The 27,500-nt window shown below is 48.2% G+C and overlaps 1 protein-coding gene across 5 annotated transcripts in view; it reads left to right on the forward strand.

Annotated features, from left to right (window-relative positions):
* Positions 1 to 27,500, forward strand: part of septin7a (septin 7a) — a 48,049-nt gene that overhangs the window by 10,448 nt on the left and 10,101 nt on the right. For 3 of the 5 annotated variants that reach the window (XM_053637351.1, XM_053637352.1, XM_053637355.1), the window contains exons 1-4: positions 46 to 189; positions 9,395 to 9,501; positions 25,288 to 25,388; positions 25,475 to 25,609. In XM_053637351.1, the coding sequence (XP_053493326.1) occupies positions 66 to 189; positions 9,395 to 9,501; positions 25,288 to 25,388; positions 25,475 to 25,609 (467 nt within the window). In that variant the 5' untranslated portion in view covers positions 46 to 65. Of the gene's footprint in view, positions 1 to 45; positions 190 to 9,049; positions 9,105 to 9,334; positions 9,502 to 25,287; positions 25,389 to 25,474; positions 25,610 to 27,500 lie in introns of those variants that run through there. The other 2 variants (XM_053637353.1, XM_053637354.1) reach the window with 2 other exon arrangements.

Here is a 27,500-nt window from a genome sequence, read left to right on the forward strand (position 1 = left end):
GATCTGGCTGGCGTTCTGGACCCTCTTCACTTTGTCTTCATGAGACGGATGTTTAAGCGTGCTGTATGTTCGGTTTTGTTCCACAGCAACAGAAGAACCTGGAGGGGTACGTGGGCTTCGCAAACCTCCCCAACCAAGTGTACAGGAAGTCCGTGAAGAGAGGCTTCGAGTTCACGCTAATGGTCGTGGGTGAGTAGATTTTCAGCAGGAAAACGGTTTTACTTCTGTTTAATCGACAGCCTCGTACTGTGCAGAGCTAAACCAGGCACGTTAATCTCACCGGAGCATGACTGAGACGCTGGAGGCCCTGCAGAGTCCATTTCTCCCCTCCGGATCGCTCCGTTTTCACGTTATTATCAGGGGGGTGGGGCCAAGACGAGTCATGATCAGATAAACACACACACATCCATACTGTAGGTTCTGGTTATGGACCAGCAACACTTCCGTACAATCAAAGATCTCCCCTAGCGCGCTTATTTCCCTTCCACACACATTCTCTCTAATCACACACGTCCTGCGCTCTGATTATTCTCATTTCCTGCGCTTGTACTTGCCAGCCGGACATTTAAGAAGCCGCAGTGTGGAGCGTGGAGTCTGACCGTCAGGAAAAAAGAGACCTGCTGGAGTGCATCTAGGGAAAAATTCCAACATCCCGTCAGATTGCTGTAAATAGGAGGAGGGTGTGAAATCCTTTACTTTCAGGGACAGTGCATTGTAATTCGGGGGGGGGGGATCCATTAAAATGTTAGGTAGCCGCCTCACAGCTCCAGGGGCAACAGGTTGATCCTGAGCACGGGTTACTACTCCGTGTGTCCATATGGGTTTCCGCCAGGTTCTCTGGTTTCCTCCCACCGCACAAAAACATGCCAGTATGTGGATTGTCTATGATCACTTGACTTGTGTTTGAGAGTGTGTGTGTGTGTGTGTGTGTGTGTGTGCGCATGATGCTCTGCGATGGACTGGTGTTCCATCTTGTACCCTCAATTCCCTTCCTCATACTCTCGATTCCCATCCTTGTACCCAGTATTCCCACCCTCGTACCCTCGATTCCCACCCTTGTACTCAGGATTCCCACCCTCGTACCCTCAATTCCCATCCTCGATTCCCACCCTTGTACCCTCGATTCCCACCCTCGTACCCTCGATTCCCATCCTCGATTCCCACCCTCGTACCCTCGATTCCCACCCTCGTACCCTCGATTCCCATCCTCGTACCCTTGACTCCCACCCTCGTACTCAGGATTCCCACCCTCGTACCCTCGATTTCCATCTCATACTCTCAATTTCCACCTCGTACCCAGGTCTCCCATCTCGTACCCTGGATTCCCACCCAGGACTCCCATCTCGTACCCAGGATTCCCATCTCGTACCCTGGACTCCCATCTCGTACCCTGGATTCCCACCCAGGACTCCCATCTCGTACCCTGGACTCCCATCTCGTACCCTGGACTCCCATCTCGTACCCTGGACTCCCATCTCGTACCCAGGATTCCCATCTCGTACCCTGGACTCCCATCTCGTACCCTGGATTCCCACCCAGGACTCCCATCTCGTACCCAGGTCTCCCACCCAGGACTCCCATCTCGTACCCAGGTCTCCCATCTCGTACCCAGGATTCCCACCCAGGACTCCCATCTCGTACCCAGGACTCCCATCTCGTACCCAGGATTCCTGTTATAGACTCCACATTTACCAAGACCCTGACCAGGATAAAGCATCAGCTAAAGATGAATAGATTACAAATAAGAAATGAGAAGACCTCTCCACAGTATACACGCTGTAGTCTTTCTAACCGGAGTAACTCGCGTGTGTGTGGCTGCACCGGGTGTGAGCAACGCAGCACTAAGACGGGTTATATCCTAAGCAGCTTAATTATAATAATAACATCGAGTCAGTTCTGAGTTTGGTTCCAGTTGCAGTCATGAGAACACGAGAGGAGCGTTCACTCCGAACCAGCTTCTGTTAGGGGACAAACTTTCAATATTCAAATTCTAGTGCTGAGGTGAAGCACGTTTCGTTTCCAGATGCTCATTGAACAGCACGTTTGTCTTTCCATGCGGTGCCTCCTTTGCTTTTTTGCAGTGCGTATATTCATAAAATTCAGGATCCACGCCAGGCTCCGATGCTTGCTTTTGCTCCCAGTGATGAAAGCTTCATTCGGCTCAGCGCTACTTTAAGTGTAACCCAAGGCTAGCTCGGGCGGGGACTCGGGAATACAGCATTAGCAAATTGAAGCGAGGTGAACGGGTTGTCCTTCACTGTGTTGATGGACTAGAAAGAGGCGAACCGTGTGTGTGTGTGTGTGTTTCAGACATGGCTCTGTTTCATACAGGAACTCAATGCTGGAGCGCTCAGCAACTCTCATGAGTGATGGATTTCACAGAGACAGAGGCTTAGAGAATGTGTTCTTAAAACAAATGTGAAACAGACTACCCCCCACCCCCCACTGGAATGTGTGTGTGTGTGTGTGTGTGTGTGTGTGTGTTGTATAGTGGCTCGTGGGTGGGTAGTTTCCTGTAATTCCATTCATCCAGTCACAGCCAGCAACAGAGCAGCACCAGCTGAAAGCTCGTGCTCAAATCTACAGCTGCACTCGGTTCTAGTGCCTTTATGTAACACGAGACGCGGCTCTCCTCATCACCTCATAACCCTCCAGCGCTCTCGTTCTGGAGTTACGGTGGGATCAAGAATGATTTGACTTTCAGGGTTTTATACTTCCAGTGCAGAGAGAGGGGAGGTCATGCACTGAGGTTTTCTCTGCAGGGAATAAAACAGATGATGGTTTAGAGTAGGGGAAAGTGTAGGGGAATGGGTAGTAAGTCAGACCGACTGGACTTGTGGTTTCACCAACTGGGCGTGCGTCTTGTCCAAGATGCGTACTGTCTGATGGAAAGCAGGCAACAGTTCAGCATGACACAATTTCGAGCTGTTTTTGATGGACACGGTGTATTTCAGTATTGTGCAAGCAATTCAAATTTAATTGGAAAAAGTTTGAACCACTGTGAGGCCAACTCCTTTATTGCGACTTTCAGACATGAAGGCCACGCCTCCTTCATCAGAACTGACTGATACAGAGGCCACGCCTCCATCAAGACTGATGGATACAGAGGCCACGCCTCCTTCACCAGGACTGACGGACACAGCGGCCACGCCTCCTTCATCAGGATTGACGGACACAGAGGCCACGCCTCCTTCATCAAGACTGATGGATACAGAGGCCACGCTTCCTTCAAGACTGATGGATACAGAGGCCACGCCTCCTTCACCAGGACTGACGGACACAGCGGCCACGCCTCCTTCATCAGGATTGACGGACACAGAGGCCATGCCTCCTTCATCAAGACTGATGGATACAGAGGCCACGCTTCCTTCAAGACTGACGGCTACAGAGACCACGCCTCCTTCAGGACTGACGGATACAGAGACCACGCCTCCTTCAGGACTGACGGATACAGAGGCCACGCCTCCTTCATCAGGACTGACGGACACAGAGGCCACGCCTCCATCAGGACTGACGGACACAGGCCACGCCTCCTTCATCAGGACTGATGGACACAGAGGCCACGCCTCCTTCAAGACTGACGGCTATAGAGACCACGCCTCCTTCATCAGGACTGACGGATACAGAGACCACACCTCCTTCATCAGGACTGACGGATACAGAGGGCACACCTCCTTCGTCAGGACTGACGGATACAGAGGCCACACCTCCTTCGTCAGGACTGATGGATAGAGGCCACACCCCCTGTAAAAGGATCCACACTCTTCTAATTCCTGAGCACTGACTCAAATCCGAGGGGTCTGTGAATTCTGGAGCAGTTTTAATGAAACCATTCAAATGAGTGGAAACACGTTTCCAAGATTACACCCCCGCACAGGTGCCTTGATTTAATACACATTTCATAACAAGCTGTGTGATTAAAACACACACTTCACCCTCAGGCTCTTGCCTTAACTGATTTTGCGTCCACGGCTCTGGTCTCACAGCCGCAGCGTTTGCACACGATGCTGGACGGGGGCCAGATGTTTCTGTGTACAGATGTGGAGATACGAACAGGCTGACGGTGAACCTGACTTGTCTTGACTAGAGGAGCAGACGTTGGTATGAAGTCGTCAGTGTGTCGGAGCGTGTAGACGGGCAGGTAAAGTGGAGTAGAGATTTTTGGCAGTTGGGGGGAAAACAAAAGTCAATATTTGCTGACGAGCCGGCTCGCCAAAGTGTGTGAGTTGACCTTGGTGTTGTAGATTTGGTTTTCGTGCACTCCGGTTCTGGCACAACAGTCCACATGGAGGATTAGCAGCAGCTCTGTTTGTGTTGGCTGTGACCGCAGTGCTGCAGCTTCCCTCGATTTCTGAGGACTGATGGATAGACTTGGCTGACAAACCGTATTAGAACAACAGCCATAACATTTTGTTACAGTCCTTGACGTCCTTGTCTCATTGGCCAGCATTTTCTCAACATGCTAGCTAACTTCCTACCCTGGCGAAGTTAAATCCTCGATTCCGATTGGTCGGTTTTTAATTGTCCGTCACAGCCGCTCTGACCGTAGTTCCACTTCACAGGTTCATACTGTAATACCTCGCCGTTTCTATAGTAACAGCTCGTTCACACAGGCGCTCCACGTAAGCGTCAGACGGAAAGCCGTAACGTTTAAGGTTACTTTCTCTGTCTTGAGGTTAATAAGAAGATACGACCAGGACATCATGCTGCACAACGTTAAGCGTAACTATAAACGGATAAAAAGTACTTGTGGATGGAAGAGCGAGAGCGTTCGAACATTCTGAAACGCACTTCTGGATGTGGTGTTTCAGGAAAATAATCCGTTACACCACCCAGTCGATGATTATTTTCCTGTAACGGTGTGCCATGCATATTGTATCGCCTACTGTTAGTTCATGTATAGAATAGATTTGCATACAGGAAATTAGAAGCTAGCCCTTTCAGGATCTCTCTCTCTCTCTCTCCTGCACTTTCCCCACTTCCTGCCCCCTCCACCTCTGTCATGCGATTGGGAGTTCCCTCAGCAGCATTTACACAGCTGCGGGATATTTCCTTTAAAGGAAGTGAGCTGGATGCTCCCGAGCTGCCAGCGCCCTGAATCCTCTCAGCCTTTCCCTTAAACCCATCTGATATCACCATCATCTGACTCGAATCCTTTTTTTCTTTTTTTTTTTCCCACATAAGTCATATTGGTATTTTGTTGCGTTCCTGCCAGCTAACTAATACAACAAGTTTTATTATTTCATCAGGACCACTGAAGTAAATAAGCGTGGACAAAAAACACTGCTGCCGCCGCTATCGTGCACCGTTCCGTAGTCTCTTTTCCGCCGGGTCGTTTGAGAGCGTGTCGCTTCCTGAGACACGCTAACGTCAGAATCCCACACGAGAGCGAAGAGTCCGTGTTCGGCGGCTACGAAGGAGCTCGCGCTGAGATCATCTACCTCCGGCCATTTGCATGTTGTAAATGCTGAGTTGTCAGCTGTGCGATGCAGCTGCAGTAGTTCCTACTAGCGACGGTCAGAGCAGGTGTCGATAACACAAGCGTTCAAAAAATGCTACACGATACGAAAAGGGTTCCTGAAGGTGGAAAGAAATGACTGATGCCGGTCGTTACTATGTCTTTTTTGTTTGTTTGTTTTACGTCTTAAGTTTGCAGCCAACCCACATGGTGACTGTATTTTGTAGAACACGTGGAGGTTTAGCCTTTTAGGGAGGTGGACACGAACATGTCATGAGGAGGCTTGGCACACGCCTGGGAGTGGACGTCGTAAAGCGCTCCAGTACGACCGCGACGCCACGGGTCGAGTCGCCCGCCACCACAGGCGTGTTTGGACGTCTGCTAGCGTCGTTTCTCACCTTCAGATTCACCCACAGTCCTTTACTTTTAGGCCCTTACGTTCGCTCCGAGTATGACGGATATTAAGGTATAGCGTTATTGTTTTGCGTGACGCTCCTGTAGTCCGTGTTACTGCGTGTCTTCACGTCCCTAGTTCAGACCGGTGTTTTTAAAGACGCCCGTATTTCACCCCAGTGTGTTCACAAGACTTAAAAGCTGTTCGGCGTTTCATCTCCGGACGACTGAACAGATTTCTGAAGAGTGTGTGTGTGTGAGTGAGAGTGCAGAGTTGCTCTGCCCTTCTGCAAAATATTTATGATGTGAAAGAGTGCGAGTGCTCTTTGTGTCCAGGCTTGTCGCTGCTCTTGCGAGTCTTGGGCCCGTCCTGGCAGCAGTCGGGCACTCGGTAAAGGTCAGGAGAGGAAGGTTTGGTCTGTGCCAGCGTGTGCCTGCTCTCCTCACACTGCCTGCTTTGTTTCAGTCAGATCCAGCTTTAGACAGCACACTGCTGCTGGATACCACGCCGTATTGTACACAAGGCTGCTGAGGAACTCCAACGCTAGACGTTAGCGCCATCGGGTCTGAAGAGTGCTGTGACGGTTTTGTCAAGACAGGAGTGTGATTTTTATTTACGCTTCGAATTCAGTCCGATTTCATTTTCAGCCAAGTAAACAAAAATATCACCTCGACGGCGTGTTAAAATGTTATCAAACGCGTACAGCCGCGCTGTTAAAGGCTCAATGCTGATTGGTCAGAAGGTGTGTGGTGTTTTCGTATACCTTTGGACACGCTTTGTAACAGTCAAAGTTTCCCAGCTCAGGAGAGTGTTCAGGGCTGAGGAGTTTACGCTTCCCGGTTTCTCAGTGAAATGATAAACTGCGTTTTTTGTTGTTGTTGTTTTTGAGAGAGAGAGAGAGAGAGAGAGAGAGACAGTCAGAGGGACAGAGATACAGAGAGAGAGAGACAGTCAGAGAGACAGAGAGAAGCGGCTGGGAAGAGTTACAGAGAGAGGGGGCAGAGAGAGAGTGAGACAGGCAAGGGCAGAGAGAGAGACCAACAGAGAGACAGAGAGAGACCAACAGAGAGACAGAGAGAGACAGTCAGACGGACCGAGAGACAGTCAGAGGGACAGAGAGAAACAGAGATACAGAGAGAGAGAGACAGTCAGAGGGACAGAGATACAGAGAGAGACAGAGACGGTCAGAGGGACCGAGAGAGACAGACAGACAGAGGGACAGAGAGAGAGTCAGTCAGAGGGACAGAGAGACAAAGATACAGAGAGAGAGAGAGACAGTCAGAGGGACAGAGAGACAAAGATACAGAGAGAGAGAGAGACAGTCAGAGGGACAGAGATACAGAGAGAGACAGTCAGTCAGAGGGACAGAGAGAGAGTCAGTCAGAGGGATCGAGAGAGAGTCAGTCAGAGGGACAGAGAGAGAGTCAGTCAGAGGGATCGAGAGAGAGTCAGTCAGAGGGATCGAGAGAGAGTCAGTCAGAGGGATCGAGAGAGAGTCAGTCAGGGGGACAGAGTCAGTCAGGGGGACAGAGAGAGAGTCAGTCAGGGGGACAGAGAGAGTCAGTCAGGGGGACAGAGAGAGAGTCAGTCAGGGGGACAGAGAGAGAGTCAGTCAGAGGGATCGAGAGAGAGTCAGTCAGAGGGATCGAGAGAGAGTCAGTCAGAGGGATCGAGAGAGAGTCAGTCAGGGGGACAGAGTCAGTCAGGGGGACAGAGAGAGAGTCAGTCAGAGGGACAGAGAGAGAGTCAGTCAGAGGGACAGATAGAGAGAGTCAGAGAGAGAGAGAGACAGGCAGAGGGACAGAGAGAGAGTCAGTCAGAGGGACAGAGAGAGAGAGTCAGTCAGAGGGATCGAGAGAGAGTCAGTCAGAGGGATCGAGAGAGAGTCAGTCAGGGGGACAGAGTCAGTCAGGGGGACAGAGAGAGAGTCAGTCAGAGGGACAGAGAGAGAGTCAGTCAGAGGGACAGATAGAGTGAGTCAGAGAGAGAGAGAGACAGGCAGAGGGACAGAGAGAGAGTCAGTCAGAGGGACAGAGAGAGAGAGTCAGTCAGAGGGAGAGAGAGAGAGACAGTCAGAGGGAGAGAGAGAGAGACAGTCAGAGAGAGAGAGAGTCAGTCAGAGGGACAGAGAGAGAGTCAGTCAGAGGGACAGAGAGAGGGACAGAGGGACAGAGAGAGAGAGAGACAGGCAGGCAGAGGGACAGAGAGAGAGACAGTCAGAGGGACAGAGAGAGAGACAGTCAGAGGGACAGAGAGAGAGAGAGACAGGCAGGCAGAGGGACAGAGAGAGACAGTCAGAGGGACAGAGAGAGAGTCAGTCAGAGGGACAGAGAGAGACAGTCAGAGGGACAGAGAGAGAGAGACAGTCAGAGGGACAGAGAGAGAGACAGTCAGGGGGACAGAGAGAGAGACAGTCAGAGGGACAGAGAGAGAGACAGTCAGGGGGACAGAGGGAGACAGTCAGAGGGACAGAGAGAGAGAGACAGTCAGAGGGACAGAGAGAGAGTCAGAGGGACAGAGAGAGAGACAGTCAGAGGGACAGAGAGAGAGACAGTCAGAGGGACAGAGAGAGAGACAGTCAGAGGGACAGAGAGAGAGACAGTCAGAGGGACAGAGAGAGACAGTCAGAGGGACAGAGAGAGAGACAGTCAGAGGGACAAAGAGAGAGTCAGTCAGAGGGAGAGAGAGAGACAGTCAGAGGGACAGAGAGAGAGACAGTCAGAGGGAGAGAGAGAGACAGTCAGAGGGACAGAGAGAGAGTCAGTCAGAGGGACAGAGAGAGAGTCAGTCAGAGGGACAGAGAGAGAGTCAGTCAGAGGGACAGAGAGAGAGACAGTCAGAGGGACAGAGAGAGAGTCAGTCAGAGGGACAGAGAGAGAGTCAGTCAGAGGGACAGAGAGAGAGTCAGAGGGACAGAGAGAGACAGTCAGAGGGACAGAGAGACAGTCAGAGGGACAGAGAGAGAGAGAGAGAGTCAGAGGGACAGAGAGAGAGACAGTCAGAGGGACAGAGAGAGACAGTCAGAGGGACAGAGAGAGCGAGTCAGTCAGAGGGACAGAGAGAGAGAGAGAGTCAGAGGGACAGAGAGAGAGACAGTCAGAGGGACAGAGAGAGACAGTCAGAGGGACAGAGAGAGCGAGTCAGAGGGACAGAGAGAGAGAGTCAGTCAGAGGGACAGAGAGAGAGAGAGAGACAGGCAGGCAGACAGGGGAATGCTGTTAGACTGTAATCTCAGATTACTGATTAGTAAATGTGTGTGTTTTGCTCCATGTACTTATCTATAGAAAGTGTTTTTGGTGAAAGTCCTGGTGTGTTTCAGTGATTAGAGGAAGACAATGATATATAGATATAATAAAGATTAGAGTCAGACACCTGGATTAGACTCCAGATATCCACAGTGTACGTTTAGAGTTTTACAGCTTTATGACTTTATTCTCATATGACTGTAATCACTGTGCACTTCATCCCCCCGTGTCTCGCAGGCGTCACGGACGGCGACGCACAGCCGCTAACGCTGGTCTTTCTCTGTCTCTGTCTCGCAGGAGAATCGGGGCTGGGGAAGTCGACGCTCATCAACTCACTGTTCCTCACAGATCTGTACTCTGCAGAGTATCCTGGACCTTCCCACAGAATCAAGAAGACTGTACAGGTAAGGGCGTGTCCTGCACACGGGGTCCACCTGCATACACCTACAGGTCTGTGTCACACACCTCGCGTTACTGTATTAACTGCAGCACAGCAACGTTTCCCTCTACCTCTTCCCCCATGTCCCATCCACCATCTCTACTTTTGAACTTTATAAAGTTTTATCCATCTCTCTCTCTCTCTCTCTCTCTGTGTCTATACATATAATAAAAATCACAGCCTTATCAAGATTGAAAACCATTCTGGAAGTGAGGAACCGCACCTGTTGCCTATAATGTTTAATTATGGTTAACGCGGTGATGTCAGAGGAGACGAGACACGCCCCTAATCTCAGGAAAAACTAGTACCAGGATACACCGTGTTTTTTTTTTGTTTGTTTTTTTTTCTCTCCTCTCTTGCGTTTCATAAACGTGGTACATGTGTTGATCTGCGTTTGACTCTTACACTACTCCAGCACATGGATCTTCATACGCTTATACAACCGACGCGACGGCCAGGACTCTCCAAAGTACATCGAGGAGGCACGGGGAAGAGCGAGTTGGTCGGGGTCCAAGCACCACAATGCGTTCCCTAGAAAGATTAAGGAAATGTGATTTATTTAATTTAATTTAATTTAATTTAATTATTACGCAACTCTGTCTTTCTTTCTTTTTGTTTTTTCGTTCAAGATATAGCATTCACCTATCTCAGACCGTGTGTGCATGCGTGTGTGTGTGTGTGTGTGTGTGCGTGTGTGCATGCGTGTGTGTGTGTGTGTGTGTGTGTGTGTGTGTGTGTGTACAACCCGATTAAAAACTATGAGGTTTCACATCCAAATCCATCACAAATCCAGCTGTTAACACGGCTGTAAGGCTGCTGATCTGTCTCTCTGTCGCTGTCTCTCTCTTTCTCTCTTCTCTCTCTCTGTCTTTCTCTCTTCTGTCTCTCTCTGTCGCGCTCTCTCTCATTCGCTCTCTCTGTCTCTCTCTGTCTCTCTTTCTCTGTCTGTCTGTCTCTCTTTCTCTCTTCTCTCTCTCTCTGTCTTTCTCTCTTCTGTCTCTCTCTGTCTCTCTTTCTCTGTCTGTCTGTCTCTCTTTCTCTCTTCTCTCTCTCTCTGTCTTTCTCTCTTCTGTCTCTCTCTGTCTCTCTCTGTCTCTCTTTCTCTGTCTGTCTGTCTCTCTTCTCTCTCTCTGTCTTTCTCTCTTCTGTCTCTCTCTGTCGCGCTCTCTCTCATTCGCTCTCTCTGTCTCTCTCTGTCTCTCTCTGTCTCTCTTTCTCTGTCTGTCTGTCTCTCTTTCTCTCTTCTCTCTCTCTCTGTCTTTCTCTCTTCTGTCTCTCTCTGTCGCGCTCTCTCTCATTCGCTCTCTCTGTCTCTCTCTGTCTCTCTTTCTCGGTCTGTCTGTCTCTCTTCTCTCTGTCTTTCTCTCTTCTGTCTCTCTCTGTCACGCTCTCTCTCATTCGCTCTCTCTGTCTCTCTCTGTCTCTCTTTCTCGGTCTGTCTGTCTCTCTTCTCTCTGTCTTTCTCTCTTCTGTCTCTCTCTGTCGCGCTCTCTCTCATTCGCTCTCTCTGTCTCTCTCTGTCTCTCTTTCTCGGTCTGTCTGTCTCTCTTCTCTCTGTCTTTCTCTCTTCTGTCTCTCTCTGTCGCGCTCTCTCTCATTCGCTCTCTCTGTCTCTCTCTGTCTCTCTTTCTCGGTCTGTCTGTCTCTCTTCTCTCTGTCTTTCTCTCTTCTGTCTCTCTCTGTCGCGCTCTCTCTCATTCGCTCTCTCCTGTCTCTCTCTCTTTCTTTGTCTGTCTATCTCTCTCTGTCTCTCTCTCTCTCTGTCACTCTCTCTCTCTCTCTCTCTCTCTCTCTCTCCCTCTCTCACTAACACACACACGCAGAAGCTCAGCAGTCACACACACACACCGAGAGATTTGAGTGCAGGAAAACTGGCACGCTCTGTGAACTCGGCATGTTTTTGTTTTTTTGGGGGGAAACTCCCTCAATATAAATGTTTTCCAGCGAGGCATGTGCCGATAGTACATTTCTGCAGCATGTTAATATGCTGAACGTTTCAACACGAGGGTTATAAGGAAATGAATTTAAAACTCATTTCACAATTGTTAAACCTTCCCTGAGCCCTGGTTATGAAGTCACGTGACCGCACCGCTGGGCCGTTTCCATCCGAGCAATAAAAACCTACAAGGCGTTTCTGCTTTTGTCCACACTCGACAAGAATCGCTTCACAAAAGACCAGAAGAACACAATTCTTAATATGAAATGAATACGGAAGGAAAACATACATTTACGAATATCCGAGCAGTGCTACACACATCCCCTAACGTTGTCAAAGCGTTCGCCGCCCTCTCGCTCACACACAACTTCAACCACAGAGGTGCCAATCCTTTAACAGCATAATTACTGCTCTTGCAATACAACCACACACACACACACACACGCACACACACAGAGAAGCCTGAAATAGCTTGCCGTTGTGGAGTGTGTGTCAGTGCCAGGCCGCAGCGTGGGTGGTTAGCGAATGCTATTCCCCAAAGCGCGCCTCTCTCCCACACTTCACCGCCTCCACACAGCCTGCTTTACGCATTCGCTTCCAGCAGAGACGCACTGCAGCAAACCGGCATCTCGACACACACCCTGCAAATCGTACACACTCCCCAAACCACACACACACACACACACGGACACACTATATATCATTTCTCTGGAATTTAACACTGCACTATGGCAACACTAACGAGACAAAAGCTCACCTAATACCAAGCGGTGCTACATTTGCACCATTCGGCTGGCGATTTGATCTGCAGCGGCAGCTTGATGGTGCCGGGATTCGACCTCACGACCTTCCGGTCACTAGCCCAGCGCCTTAACTCGCCCATCTTCCCATGTCCACTAGTGGGACTGACCCTAGTTTCACGCTACTCGCTCGTACCACTCGTATGCCGTCTCTTACGGGTGTGTCGCGTCGGCGGCGGCCGTGCACTTGATCGTAGCGATACACTCGCCAGCCACTTCGTTAGGAACACCCGTGCCACTCGTTCACGCATCGGCCAATCACGCGGCAGCAGCGCAGTCCATAAATATCACGCCGATTACAGGTCAAGAGCTTCGGGTTTTAATTTCACGTCGATCAGCAGAACGGCGGCGGACGGGGGGATCTCGGTGACGTGATTCCGGCTGTCCGGATGATTCAGAAAAGATCTTTACACAGAATGGTGCTTTAAAAAAAAAACAAAAACGATAATAAACATCCAGCGAGCAGCAGTCGTTCCGAGGAGAACGGACAGACTGGCTCACGCCGACAGGAAGGCTTCGGTACCTCGGATACGCACTCTTTACAACCGCGGCGAGCTGAAAAGCATGTCCGGACCACGTGGAGGCGAGCCGCGTGGAGGATGAGCTGCAGCAGCGCAAGATCAGCCGTCCGAGGCTACCGTGAGCACAGACGCAGCGAGACTGGAAAAAGACCACGTGACGTTTTTATAATGCGCTACGTGCGTATTACTCGTACTACCCGAGCAGCACGAGGGGAGGAAGAGACCAGCAGCGTTTTCTAAATAATACTACGCTGGTAATACGTCCTGCGATCCTGGTATCACTGCAGTAAAGCTTGTTAGACCAGCGTGTGCAGGGTTTTTGTGTTGTTTTGGTTGTTGTGAGGAGGAGGAGGAGGGAGGGGCCAGGCGGTCTTCCAGTGTAACAGAAATAAAGATGAAATGATTAAATATCGATCTGTTCTATCTATAGGAATAGATACGAGCTGTATCGATGCCGAGGGACGTCGCGGGACAGTATTCCGACAGAAGCGAGAGTATTTGAAGACTATCACGCGAGAGGAAGTGCTGCCATGTTTGGCGTGAGCGCTGATTATCTTTCGGCAACGCCAAGAAAAACACTTTTGTTATGAAGCCATTAGCTAACAAAAGAGTTGCCAAGCAACATTTCCCAACCGCAGACTCGCTTATATCAGTGATCTCTCTGTCTGTCTGTCTCTGTCTCTGTCTCTCTCTCATCCTGATATAACCTGCGTTTAGGATGTAATCTGCAGCCCTCTTCATCACTGTGTGTTAGCGAGTTGTGTGTAGTCAGTGCTGTCTGTACACGTGAAGCAGAGAGAGATGTACAGTACAGTGTGCAGTTGAGTTAGCGGAAACCACTTGAAGCATTCTTTGCGTTGAACCGTTTCACTGGCTTCTGTCAGCGTGGTTTCTCGATAGCGTGACGAGATGTGGGATTTTTTAAAAAAATTATTATTAAACTGAACTGAAGAAAAGGCAGCGTGGCGAACGGAAGACCGTTACAGCGGCTATAACGTACGCTTCAGAAACGTTCCACGGCGTGAAATGTAAACATGAACGGACGAAGGTTTCGCCATGGCATTCTTTAACGAGTAGAAATGGTATTCGTCGTGAAATTGCCGCGGGGTAAGGGGAATAAAACGCGTCGGGGGCGTGCCGATATGGGAATAGAATCGACCTCACGGTGGTAACCGAAACATCCGTGTCCTCTTCCTCACATGACGCCGGACACTGCTTTTATTTTACACGGCTGAAGCAGCCTGAGCTACTTATGTCTACTTGTGGGCGAAGGCCCTGCGCGTACCCGAGCCCCAAAACCACTGCTTCCTGAGCTCACACACACACACACACACACACACACACACACACACACACATTCTATATCATTATCATTTCAAAACACTCTGCTCTGTGTTTTTCTCGCTCGTTGACGAAAGACGACTCAAGTGCGATTATTGTTATTATGTCATTGTGCATGGATTTCAGCCAGGTCGGTGGTTTATGGGCTCGGCTACACACACACACACACACACACACACACACACACACACACACATACTCCAGTCTGAGTCACTGTATTTCAGTTCTTGGGTTTCTGACCGGTGTGGCGTTATGAAGCAGCAGGTGTGTGTTAGTCAGACTCGCAGCATTAAGACACAGACCATAGTGAAATGCAGCTGTAAAGGGATAAAAGCGACACTGTGTGTGTGCGTTCGGTGACGAACCGCTGCGGTGTAAGAGCACCCAAACACCCTGGGTCGTGCTGCTCTCGGAAGATGATCCCCTGTGGGACGCACCACGGTGTCGTCGATAGTTTTCCTGTAACGGCACACCCCCTGAGTGTTTTATCCCTTACGTGTGTGTGTGTGTGTGTGTGTGTGTGTAGTAACGCCGCACTGTCGTGTAGTGTTTCCCCTTCAGGCCACTGGACCGTTTTAGAAGTACATAGAGGAAGTGCGAGGAGGAAACACTACTAACGGTGCCAGTCTTGCGGTTTGTCACGCTTTGATGTCGCAGAGTAAATGTTTTCTGTTTTCTCGTCCGGCGCACTTCTTTCCCAGGACGCTTCTCCGACGGAGACGGAGACCGGGCACGAATAAGGAACGGTCCTTCTGGTTTCCCAACATAGTTTTCTGATCGCGTAGTCTGACGTGCTGCATGTCTGCACACGCGCTCTTCCTCCACGCCTCAGTGTGATGGAGCAACACACACACACACACACACACAGAGAGAGAGCGTCATATTTCACTTCAGTCAGACTGGAGAGGTTTCGTCCTGTCTCCAGTTCACGGTTTAACGCCGTAGCTGCGGTTGTAAGGAATTCCTCCCGGTCTTCAGATTGGTGTAATAACACGTCTTGGAACGTGGCGTCACAGTTCGTCGCCACAATACCGGATGTATAACGCTACTACACCTTTTCACTGCAGCTGAATCGGCGTGTTTTTATTAAAAACATTCCAGCGAATCTCGGACGCCGCGTACTAACGCGGGCGGCGATTCTGACGCGTCTACGGTGCGGTATACGTAAGGATTACACACTCGGTTCACCCGGATAGATCGGAGAACCGCGTTCTCGTTCATCCTCAAAGAAATCGCTCGTCCAGTCTGAAATCGCGTACGTCTACTCTACCCTAGAAGCGTCGCGTCAGTCCCGTGTGCTCGTCTCCGTGCGCCACAGCCGTCTGAAGGTTGTACAGAGTGACGTTAATCTGTAACGGTTTCGTCCACCATCTTGTCTGTTTCGAATCGAACGGCCCGCATGATTAAACATGTCGTTTTTGAGTATCTCAGTTTTCTCGGTCCACGGCGTGTTCAGGTTTATCCACTCGGGCGAGCGTTTTCTAAAAGCTCCGTTTTCACAGGATGAAAAATCCAGACGTGTTTTTTTTTTTTTTTCTTTTTCCCCCCCAAATGTATCCGGATTAAAGTGGGTGTAGCGTTAGGGCTCATCGTGTTCTAGGGAAATAGTCAGTATAAGCGGAGTAACTGTTACCACTCTGAAGTAGATCTGTAGGGCTTTAGAACTTTTTTGTGTTCGTCAGGGTCTGTCTCAGTCCTGGGCGTTGGTCTCGCTAAACATCGTCTTGGTGTGGACCGAGAGTCCGTCTTTCCTTTTCACGCGTCTCACAAGTTTGACGGGAAGGAATTCCTTCTTCGAGAAAACCGTAATCATCGGTGCAACGTACAAACGAAGCCAGCTAGGTGAAGTAAAGACTCGGGTTCGAAATGAATTTGATGCTGGTCTTGGTTTTGATTCCGTTTCACCTTCACTGGGGCTCCAGCTCGTCTTGATCTTGACTCGGTCTTGACTCGGATCTCAGCTAGTGCTGGCCTTGGGACTTGACAACGTCTAAAGCCCCGCCCTGAAAGTCTGGGGCTATAGTTCCTGGAAAGTCCCCTCCAGGAACGCGAAATCAAGGAAACTCCACAATATTCGCAGGAGCTTCTCCAGGAACAGGGTTTATCCAAGTCACCGGCGAGCAAGCTATAAGATAACAGGGCGTAGTTTATAAGCTAGCTAATGTATTTTAACCATCAACCAACATCTGAAGCGCCTCATTGTACGTGATCGCCGATTATTCATTAATAATCACCTTGTTCAGCGTGTAGATTTATTAAAAACTAACTAAGAAAAAAAGGTTTTTTTTGAAGAGGCAGGTTTACAGACAGCAACGTAACTAACAAAGCTACTTTATAAGCTAGCTAGCTAACGCTAACAATCCTGGCCTCAGTTGTAGGTAGTTATGATAGCTGGCTAAACTGAATCATCAAACCGGTTCCTTCTAGATCTCTAGCGATCGCAGAAATGAACACAGAATCCAGTAAACGCCGCGATATCCGGAGCAGCTTGCAATTTTCGCCACTTCAGGTAGTTTTCCGTCTCAAGAAAAAAATCAAATAAGTGAATAAATAGCGCACAAAAAAAAACGGCACCAATTTTGAAGAAAAAAAAAAAAGCAAGCCAGAGCAAACAGTCCCAAAAAAACTCTGACTGCGAAGGCTCTTGGAACAAGTGCATTAATATAAAGCTGTGATTTAAATTACAGCAAGAAAAATGCTGACCAGTCAACACCTTCCGACCAATCAGAGTGGAGAATTCAGAATTCTGTGGGGTGAAGAGCTACAGTATCTTGTAGAACATCATTTAGCTGAACAATGGTACAAGATAACATTTTGATATAATGCTTTTGTGCTGTAGGACAGTGTGTCATGATGGAGTCTCTCTCTCTCTCTCACACACACACACACACACACACACACATCCCTCCATTTTTCCTGCTTTTGATGTGTGACTCTATATATACACACACACTCAAACACAGATCTCCTCTAATCCTTTAAATACCCAGGAAGGATCTGTGTCATCCACCTCAATTTGTTACCCAGCGCTGTTGACGGACATTTTTTATTTTTGCCCTTGAAGGTGTTTACCTGCTCGGAGGTGTGGCACTTTCTCTTCACGCAGCTGTTAAGTGAGGTTGTTGGGGGTGTTGTTTCTTTGTCCGCCGTATGAAGAAAGAACCAGTTCATTAGCCGCACCATCGTGTATTCTCACATGTCCGAGGTTTTTGCAGTACAGGTGTCCGTGGTTCGGTGTGTAGTATATACAGCGTGATAACAGCGTGCACCTGACTGGGTCATTTGAATTCATTTCTGAGCGTGTGGGTTAGCATGGATGGGTTATTAGCTGCCATGGGGCGCATGTCCAACAGCAACGCTTTTACTGCCTGGAAATGTACACGTTACAGCCAAAAGTATGTGGACACCTGACCATCACACGTGTGTTTTTCTCGCCCAAAATTTCTCCCTAAAGTTTTCTAGGGTGTTTTCGCGCGCTGTAGCGTTACAGTATCCCTTCACGGGAACTAAGAGGCGCAAACCTGTTCCAGCGTGACAACGTGCCTGTGCACAAAGCGAGCCCCATGAAGACACGGTTTAACGAAGGCACCATTTCTTAATTGGTGTTTTTGTTTCAGCTCGTCAGCGTCGATGATTTTTAATTTTTAACGGCAGTCATGCAAAACAACTTCATTCGCCCGAGTTGTTTTCACGGTGCAGAAATGACCTCACCCGGTCGTCAGAGGAACTCCGGCGCCGATACGACGCGTTTCTGATTGTGCCAGCGTTAACCCGCAGAACGGTTCAAGACTCGGCACCGGCGCCAGCACCTACAGAGACGAGCTCATTATTCAGAGGAAGGAAGAGCGTGAGGAAGCACTGCAGCAGTGAACGGCAGCCAGCTTCACAGCGTCACTGAGATGACTTAATTACGTCTTCTCGTGCTGCGCGGGTTAGAGGCGGGTGGTGTGTCCGGCGGTCCGCTACGTTAAAACAGCTCTCTCACTGTTTTCTCACTACCACAATTAAAGCCACGTGCTCCGTGTGAGCCGTTTAGTGACGCACAAGCGCGTCCTTACCTCCTTTAGTGCGCCGGGTGAAAGCTGAACCCTGGGAGCGCGGTTTAAACGACACGGGAGAGTTGCTACAGAGTTGCCTTTAATTTGTTTATTCATTTTCATACGGTTCATTTACATGTGATTCATTTACGTATGATTCATTTACATGTGATTCATTTACTGATTTGCTTCTCTTTAAATCCAGTTTTAGACTGTGATATTACAAAGGTCTTTGCAGATTATTCCTTGCTACACTGTATGAGATAACCCCAGTGAAATTGCCTGAATTCTAGAATATAATTTGTTCACCATGTTAGGTTTAAATCCTCTAAAAACAGATTCGCAATTAAATAACATTACATCCTTCAAAGCATTGGCACGTTCTGCTTACTCTCACAATCCTCCAAACACCCACACACCCAAAGTCTCCATAAACAAATGAGACAGCAGTGTATCCTACAGAAACCGAACGTTGTCCACAATGTGAAAACAACTCGGAGAGTAAGCTGAACTAACCAACAAAATTACCAAGACTGATAAACAGTCTGCACACTATAATAAATATAATGTCCTTACCTTTTAAAGACTTGGAACAAATAATATAACAGTGTAGCAGGTAAAGCCGAGGAGAGAACACTAATACAATTAAATAAACAGAAACTCTAACCCGGTCAGAGCATCGAAACAGAGAAGCACATTAATGCAGAAGTACATTTAAGAGGAGTAAGTCCACAAAATCTAGGCGGAGTAATGCAACGACGATATCGTCAATAAGAATGGAATTCTGTAGCGCTGGAAGGCCGAGTGCAAAAAATAATAATAAAAGACGAGCGAAAAAGACTCCGCTGTGTAGGTGATGCAGTTCAACCCGATATCAAGACTGTAACGTAGTCTCCTGCTTCCTCCGCTGAAATAAAGTCCTTCTGGACACCGTTATATGTAATGCGAAGCTGACCCGGGTGAAGTATTCCATAGCGAGCGCTCTCAATACCACGAAGTTGACGCCGAACCTCGTTAAACGCGGCCCGGGCCCGGGCTGTCTTGGCTGTGTAGTTAGGGAAAACAGAGATGATCAAATCCCTCACTTTAATCCGCTGGAGCTCTCTCGCACGGCGTAAAATGTCAACACAGTCAGTGTGATAGTGGAATCTGCACACAACAGCTCGTGGTCGTTCACCAGGCTTGGGCTTCGGCTGAAGGGTCCGGTGGGACCGGTCCAGAACCGGCTCCTTCTCCAGACCACACGCCTCTTTTAACAAGGCCGCTACAGCAGCAGTTGTACAGGTGTCAGCGCCCTCTGGAACTCCCGCTATCCTAACGCTATTGCGCCGTGACCTCGACTCCAAATCCTCACATTTATTCTCTAATTGAGTCACGGTCGCAGTGAGAGACTCGATAATAGTCTTCATGTGAACCATGTCATCTGTGCAACCGGAGAGAGCGTGCTCCATTTCCACAACAGTACCTTTCAGTGTTGATATGGTAGCCTCGGTAGAAACTTTATCACTAGCCAGCTGTGTTTTCACGGCCTGCAGGTCAAGCTGGATGGTAGACAGCGCACCCCCGAGAGGCTCCTGGAGCTCCTGGAACTCCTTTTTAAAAATATCGGCGATGTCCTTCCTCAGTAAAGCCAGCAACTCAAGCCTGAGTGCGGCGAAGTCAGGGTCACCGCTCGGCGATGTGGATACAGGAGGAGAAGGAGGCTCGCTCGCGGCGCGCACACTTGGCCTCAGTCGTGTCTGAATGTAGAGTTGCTACAGAGTTAATGACGTTCTTCGTGCTCACTGATACTGCTTTCTGTCTTTTGGGGGCGTGGCCTGACTACCTGTCTGAGGTTCTGCTATCTCTATCGGCTTTCAGCAAGCTACCATCACCAAACATGAACAGTGTGTTTATCTTTAGTGGCGTATGTAATTTTGCAACAACGGTCCCCTAGTTGCGAAAAGTGCTTGGACCCCGCAGATCGCTGTTTGTAGCTGTATTTTAATCATATATTTAATTTCTTTAGCTTTAACTGGAATACTTTGTACATAATACAAGCAACAGTAAAGCTGACTAGTCTCCTTGCTCGTTTTTATCTCCTCTAGAAAAACCACCTAACTAGCAGGTCTAACTTTCCTGACATGCTCCGTAATCCGAGTTGTGCGAAGGATTATGGCATCGTTTATGGCAAAATAGCTTTTACGTCGTCGTACGAGATGGACTGAGACACCGTCCAGGAAGTTCTCACACCAGCCTTTTTGGCTTGGACTCTTCGCTGCTTTGAACTGGGATTAGTTGAGGTTTGACAGGTTTACAGCACAGACACGGTTTTAATGTACACTGCATGCTGTGCGTCGTTGAAGGTCACAGTAAGAATGCGAGAAGAGTCGTAAAGCCGAGCTCTGACCGATTCGGAGTCATGTACTCCGCGTGCATCGTCACGTTCAGCTCTAAACGCTTTCGCTAAATGACCCTGTAGATTCATCGGCCTGTTGTTGGGTCAGCAGCGATCTGTGCTGCTGTTTCTTTGTCCGGCTCAGTGGCCTGTGTTTTATTGGCGCTGGTGCCGGGAACAACCAGAGCCAGGTTGAGAACGGCACCTAGTGAGGGAGGAAAGTGTGGAAAACACTCCTTATTGCTCTGCTAGCTGTGAAGTGACTTTACAAGTCCCCCTGTCCGACGACAATCTACTTACACTGTACCGTGTTAGTCGCCTTTTAAAGAAGAGGGTGGCACAGTTGGGGGTGGAGCTTATTTCCAGGTAGGGAAAATGTCAACGGAAAGAACGAACTAGTCAATACTAGTTTTTTTTTAAAAAACTCTTTTAACCAGAGGTCAAATTATTGACTTTGCACCTGTTTTGGGGCTGCACGTGTCGCACTACACAGTTAATGGCTCATATGAAAGTACTGTGAACACTCGAAGTATTTCTTTATTTTTATGTGTTATCATTTTTTTTTTTGCTTTTAAAAAAGCTTTAATTGCCGTCTTTTTTCTCTGTACCAGTGTTATTGCGGAGAAGTGTGCATCGTTTGCCCAGCAGGGGACTCTCACGCCTTTCCTTTCCCAAAACACAGAGTCACGATACTCTTCACACAGAAACCCAACCGTGTCCTGACTAATCTTATAGCAGATTTATTTTTATTATTATTATTATTATTCTGACCGAAAATGTCCACTTCCTATCCACTGACGGAATGGAACGCCAGTGTACCACGAGAAAGGGTTAAATTATATGATGATTATAGATCTAGAAAGACACAAACATTGCGAGAAGCTCTAGCGTCAGTAGGAAGCGCAGTCTAACACGAGACAGTTCGCTGATTATAGCGAAACACGACGGAGGAGTGTCGGGGTGCGGGACGGCCGGCGTGAAACCCCCGACGCTCCCTCCGTCGTGTTTCACAGGAGGCTTGAGGATTAGATGATGTTAAGTGACTAAGTAACCATTCCAGGACTCTGTGATCTTAAAACTAGTTTAAAAACACGTAGCCGGACACAGAAAGGCGAGGCGAGCGTCACTGGAGTAAATAATGAGTGTGATGGCAGTAATGCGTAGAAATGCTGCGTTTTATCGCGTATCCTGAAGAATTCCGCAGTGAGGTTATCCGTCTGAACGTACGCCGTGAATAACCGTGCACTCGTGACCCCGGGACAGCGCTGGTGCAGACATTGGGTAATATGTGGCGGTGCTCCAAATCAGTCGTACATAAAGAAGTGGCTCGAATAGTTTTCTGTCTTATCGCGGACTGGCCGAGCCAGAGCGCTGACCTCGGTCCCAGTGCAGTGCTGTGGTGTGATCTTAAACAGTCTCCTCAACCCAGACATTCCAAGAATATCAGCTTCGTTTAAAGAAACGAACCCAAAATACATCAGAGCCACTGCGATTATCAGCAGGTTCACTGCCAGCGAATAAAGCTATTAAAATACACGCTTAAAAGGTCCCCACTGCGGTGGAGTCCGGTCCAGCGCAATTAGCCGACTTTACCACTTTAACGTCGCTGCTAATGAGCTTTTAAAGAAGCGGAACAAATAAACATTAAAGAAGCATTTTTTTTTTCCTGTGAGGTGAACTGCAGTTGTATTGAAAAGACCGGCCAGTGCCTTTTATGGAAACTGCACCGAGAAGTAAGCAGCTTCATTCAGGCTCAAGCCTGAGCTTATTTCTGGGCCAGAAAAAAAAATGACACAGGAAGACGATGAATAGGTCAGTTTAAGAAAATACTGCAAACCATAGTGGATTTTTAAATTTTTTTTAAGTCATCTTTGAAACGATATGATCATCACAGCAGCATATCTAGAAGCTTTTTACACGTTACGTATGGCCGCTTTAACCCGAGACGCAGAATCGGGTTGTTTTGCTGCAGAGCTCATTACCGCTCGTATTTTATTTCCGGTTTTGGGTTCTGACCACAGGCTGGTCTCGTGCTGGCGAATGTTTTTCTTGTTTTAGTTGAGGTTTCACTCGAATGTGGCCTGGCAGCGTTCCGGGTGCAGCTGCTGAACTTAAAGCCAGTACGACCGGGGTAAGCTTCATTTTAAGCCTGCGTCGTTTTAAGGGTTGTGTTGCGCTTTTAAATGCCAGAATCACAGTAGGAGAGGGAAACGTTTCGAGATCTTATCGACGGAGCTGTCGTTTGTACTTCTTTGCCGCGGTTAAATTTAGCGTCGGTCAGTTAGTGAGCAACATCGGATCAATGTTCCATGTGGCTCTAATTGGGTCATAAACAGCAGCGCTCTAAATCCAGTGTGCCTGAAGGTGCCATGAGCATCTGAGTAAATGTGCATGACCTCCCCAGAGACGCAGCGTAATCACACGCGGAGAAAACGCTCAGCCCTGCAGGCTGTGACGTTCACGCCAGGGCGCGGAGAGCACTCGGGTCTGTGTGCTCATCACGGGTTTTGGCTCTCATGCCGACTGCATTCTCTCTGTGTGAGGTGGAGGACAGGAATAGGAGGGAGACGGCTTCAGGTCAAAAGTCCGCGTCTCTGATGGTAAGAGGGTGCATTAGTGCCTATGGAATGGGCAGCTTGCACATCTGGAAAGGCGACATCAATGCTGAAAGGTATATACAGGTTTTAGAGCAACATCTGCTTCCATCCAGATTCCATCCCATCTTTGCTTCTGAGAGACTCCGCCTCTCTAAGATACTCTTCAGTCATGTTACTGACCTGTTGCCCATTAACCTAATTACGTGCTGTTTCTTTTTAGTAACACTTACTTTTCCAGCCTTTTGTTGCCCCCCAACCAAAGTTGTCCCAACTTTTTTGAGACGCGTCGCGGCCATTAAATTCAAAATCACCTTCTTTTTTTTTTCCTTTTTTAATGTGGTACATTTACTCAGTTTAAACATTCGATATGTTTTCTATGTTCTATTGTGAATAACGTACGGGTTTATGCTTTTATTTACATTTTACACACCGTCCCAACTTTTTTGGAATCGGGGTTGTATCATGAACACCGCATCGTCCAGTTTATAGTTACATTTAATGTTGTGGAGCATCTACGAGACAAATTAGTTCCTGTTCTCATTTATCTTACAGCATTTCTCTCTCTCTCTTTCTGCCTCTCTCACACTCTCTCTCTCTCACTGTCTCTTTGTGTCTCACACTCTCTCTCTCACTATCTCTCTTTCTGTTTCTCTCTTATGCTCTCACACTCTCTCTCTCACTATCTCTCTCTCTCTCTCTCTCTCTCTGTCTGTCTCTCTCTCACACACACTCTCACTCTCTTTCTTTCTGTCTCTCTCTCACACACACACTCTCTCTCTCACTATCTCTCTTTCTGTTTCTCTCTTATGCTCTCTCACACTCTCTCTCTCTCTCTCTCTCTCTCTCTGTCTCTCACACACACTCTCACTCTCTCTCTTTCTTTCTGTCTCTCTCTCACACACACACTCTCACTCACTCTTTCTGTCTCTCTCTTATGCTCTCACACTCTTTCTCTCTCACACTCACTCTCTTTCTGTCTCACTCTCTCTCTGTCTGTCTCTCACACACACTCTCTCACTCTCTCTTTCTTTCTGTCTCTCTCTCACACACACTCTCTCACTCTTTCTGTCTCTTTCTTATGCTCTCACATTCTCTTTCTCTCTCTCTCTCTCACTGTCTCACACTCTCTCTCATTCTCTCTTTCTGTCTCTCTCTTATGCTCTCACACTCTTTCTCTCTCACACTCTCTTTCTGTCTGTCACTCTCTCACACTCTCTCTTTCTCTCTCACTCTCTCTCACACACTCACTCTCACTATCTCTTTCTGTCTCACTCTCTCTCTGTCTGTCTCTCTCTCACATACAGTCTCTCACTCACTCTCTTTCTGTCTCTCTTATGCTCTCACACTCTCTTTCTCTCACTCTCTCTCTTTCTGTCTGTCACTCTCTCACACTCTCTCTTTCTCTCTCACTCTCTCTCACTCTCTCTCACACACTCACTCTCACTATCTCTTTCTGTCTCACTCTCTCTCTGTCTGTCTCTCTCTCACATACAGTCTCTCACTCACTCTCTTTCTGTCTCTCTCTTATGCTCTCACACTCTCTTTCTCTCACTCTCTCTCTTTCTGTCTGTCTCTCTCTCACACACATTCTCTGACATTCTCTCTCTCACTCACTCTCTCACTCTCACACTCTCTCTTTCTCTCACACTCTCTCACTCAGTCTCTCTCTCTATCTCTCTCTCAAAAAAAAAAAAACACAGCTTGTCCTTTTACAGAGAAACTGGATTTTCCTTTGCTGGGAAACTTTGTTACAAAGCGTTTACACCGGAAACTCCTTCCATAAATGTTAAATAATAATAATTAAACAGCAGTTTTTTTAAAAAAAAAAAAATGTAAAATCTGTTTATTCTTAGTCTTAAATCATGTCAAGTGTCTGCCATTCAAGCTCCTCTGAATGAGCTGTTACCATAGAAACAATACCGTATTAGAACGAGCACATTAACATTAACCCACGGTTCACGTTACAGCCGGAACTACTTTCCGATCCGCGCTGTCATGTGAAAATGACGCGCACTTTCTGACCAATCAGATTGGAGCGCTCGAGAACATTATTTATTAAATCAGAGCGAAGGTGTCGTGTGGAACCCGAGCGTGCTGGCGGTTTTATTCTGAGCGTAGATGCCTCCTGCCGTCTGTGTTCAGGTGGAACAGTCCAAGGTGCTGGTAAAAGAGGGGGGAGTGCAGCTGCTGCTCACCATCGTGGACACACCGGGATTCGGAGACGCCGTAGACAACAGCAACTGGTAAGCACGCCGATTCATCGATTTCACAGCTTTCCTGTTTCTAATTAATAGCTTACACAAGTCCATTTCCTTTTTTCCTGCTGCAGCTGGCAGCCGGTGATCGACCACATCGACAGTAAGTTTGAGGATTACCTCAACGCAGAGTCGCGGGTCAACAGACGGCAGATGCCTGACAACAGAGTGCACTGCTGCTTGTACTTCATCGCCCCCTCTGGACACGGGTGAGTACTGCACCGTCAGTACACCCTCTCACACACGCATGTTCATTACCGATTGTGGTTTCCATCGGCATGGATAAATACGGCTTTGCGTATACGTAGCTACACGTAGAATTTAAGTTGAGCAGGGGGGCAGAGGAAGCCCCGGTGTTCAGCGTCCAGTTCTTATTAGTAGCGATGCATCAATACAAATAAAGTTTTTCAGGCCGAGTACAAGTTTTTTTTTTAACATTCATCGATACTGATCCCGAGATGAGTAAATGACTCCGCGTTAATCAATCAGGGTCGTCGTGGAACCTTTTCTTTAACTCTGTTGATGTTGGGTGATGCCGCGTGCTGCTAGTTTCATGTCGACGATGTCATGACGTCAAAACAGTATATTTCATAGAGATCATAAGGACCTGAGGAAATTGATTCCCCCTCCCCCTCTCTTTTGTTGAACCCCTTTTGGACCATTTTGCCCCGCCCACTCAAATGTATGATCATTTGCTTAACATGCAAAGCAAGCTAGGACGTCCTAGGATTTCTCGTGCCGTTTTCAGTGTTGGTGTCATTACAGTTATAATTACTCATCATCATTGTAGTCTCAGTAATTATCAAAAAAAACAAACAGTTGAGATATGTAAACAAGATGGCCGCCACATGCCAATCAACGATAGTAGGGCAGCGTTCGAACTGTGTACTGGGGGGATGTGATGTTTTCGCTAAGGGCGCTTGGACCCCTCATATCACATTTACTAATTGTTGTTGTCGTTGCGTGCTTTATATGATCCGTGACGTGTCCAGTCACGGTTCTGAACATATTCAGTGTCGGTGCAGACAAAATCTGAAAGCAAGGAAGACGATTCCACCTTCACTGAGCTCTGTAGATCCAGGAAGAGGCAGGAGAAGCGTTTGTCAAATCGTTCCTCTGTGTGTGTGTGTGTGTGTGTGTGTGTGTGTGTGTGTGAGAGACCTGAGTGCTATTTTGGCATGTATTCAGTGCTGGCTCAGTGCGTGTGTGTGTGTCGTATTTCAGCCGGACACACACAGCTGAACACACACAGGCCTCGTCTGTGCCGGCTGGAACAAAGGAAGGATTCACTCCTGTGCCTTTAAATGGCTGATTACCGAAAGCGCAGACGAACAGGTTCCTTACGTCTTAAGCTGCACCGTCCGCTGCGGCATGGACAACGCACGGCAGCAGGAGGAGAGCTAGAAAAGTGTGCGTGTGTGTGTGTGTTTTGCTAAGAGAAAGGAATGCTACTACTTCCTGAGGAAGAATTTCCACTTTAAACCTGCGTCTAGGAATAAAATGCCCGGAGGCTTTCGGCACGAAGGCAGTACTTTTTCTGCTTTCTATATGGCCGTCCACTCTTAATGGTCTCTCATGACCACTTTTTTTTTTTTTTTTTGGGTCTTGTGATGCTTTCTCTTCTCCATCCTTTAAGTTGAAAGAGATGTAGTTAAGAAAAGGGTGGTGCAGTCCGAAACACGTCGAGTAGTGCTTCAGGACAGCGAAGGCTTCGGCGTGCTTCCCCAGTCCTATATAACCACGAGGACAGAAGGAATGAAAACTCCTAACGCAATTAAAGATTTCAGTTTTCTGACAGTTCCACCGAAAAACGCTCCGTCTCCCTCCACGTTAATAATCGGACCTACTTAAGGAAAAACCCGCGGCATTACCGCCACATTGTATCGAGAATTCAAATGAAAGTTTTCGCATAGCTTTATGTTAATAAAGCTTCATGTACGTCTCTTAAATTCCTGCCGGATTTACAAACGTTTCCCGCGGAAAGAATGTTCCCACGCGTGCGTCCCTGACCCAGCTCATTTGCATGTAGTGACGCCAACAGAACTCCATAAAAGGTCGAGCGCACAGACAGCTGGGAGCACGAACATGAAGGATGATGCT

The sequence above is a fragment of the Ictalurus furcatus genome, chromosome 12 (assembly GCF_023375685.1).
Source record: "Ictalurus furcatus strain D&B chromosome 12, Billie_1.0, whole genome shotgun sequence".
Classification (NCBI taxonomy): Eukaryota; Metazoa; Chordata; class Actinopteri; order Siluriformes; family Ictaluridae; genus Ictalurus; species Ictalurus furcatus.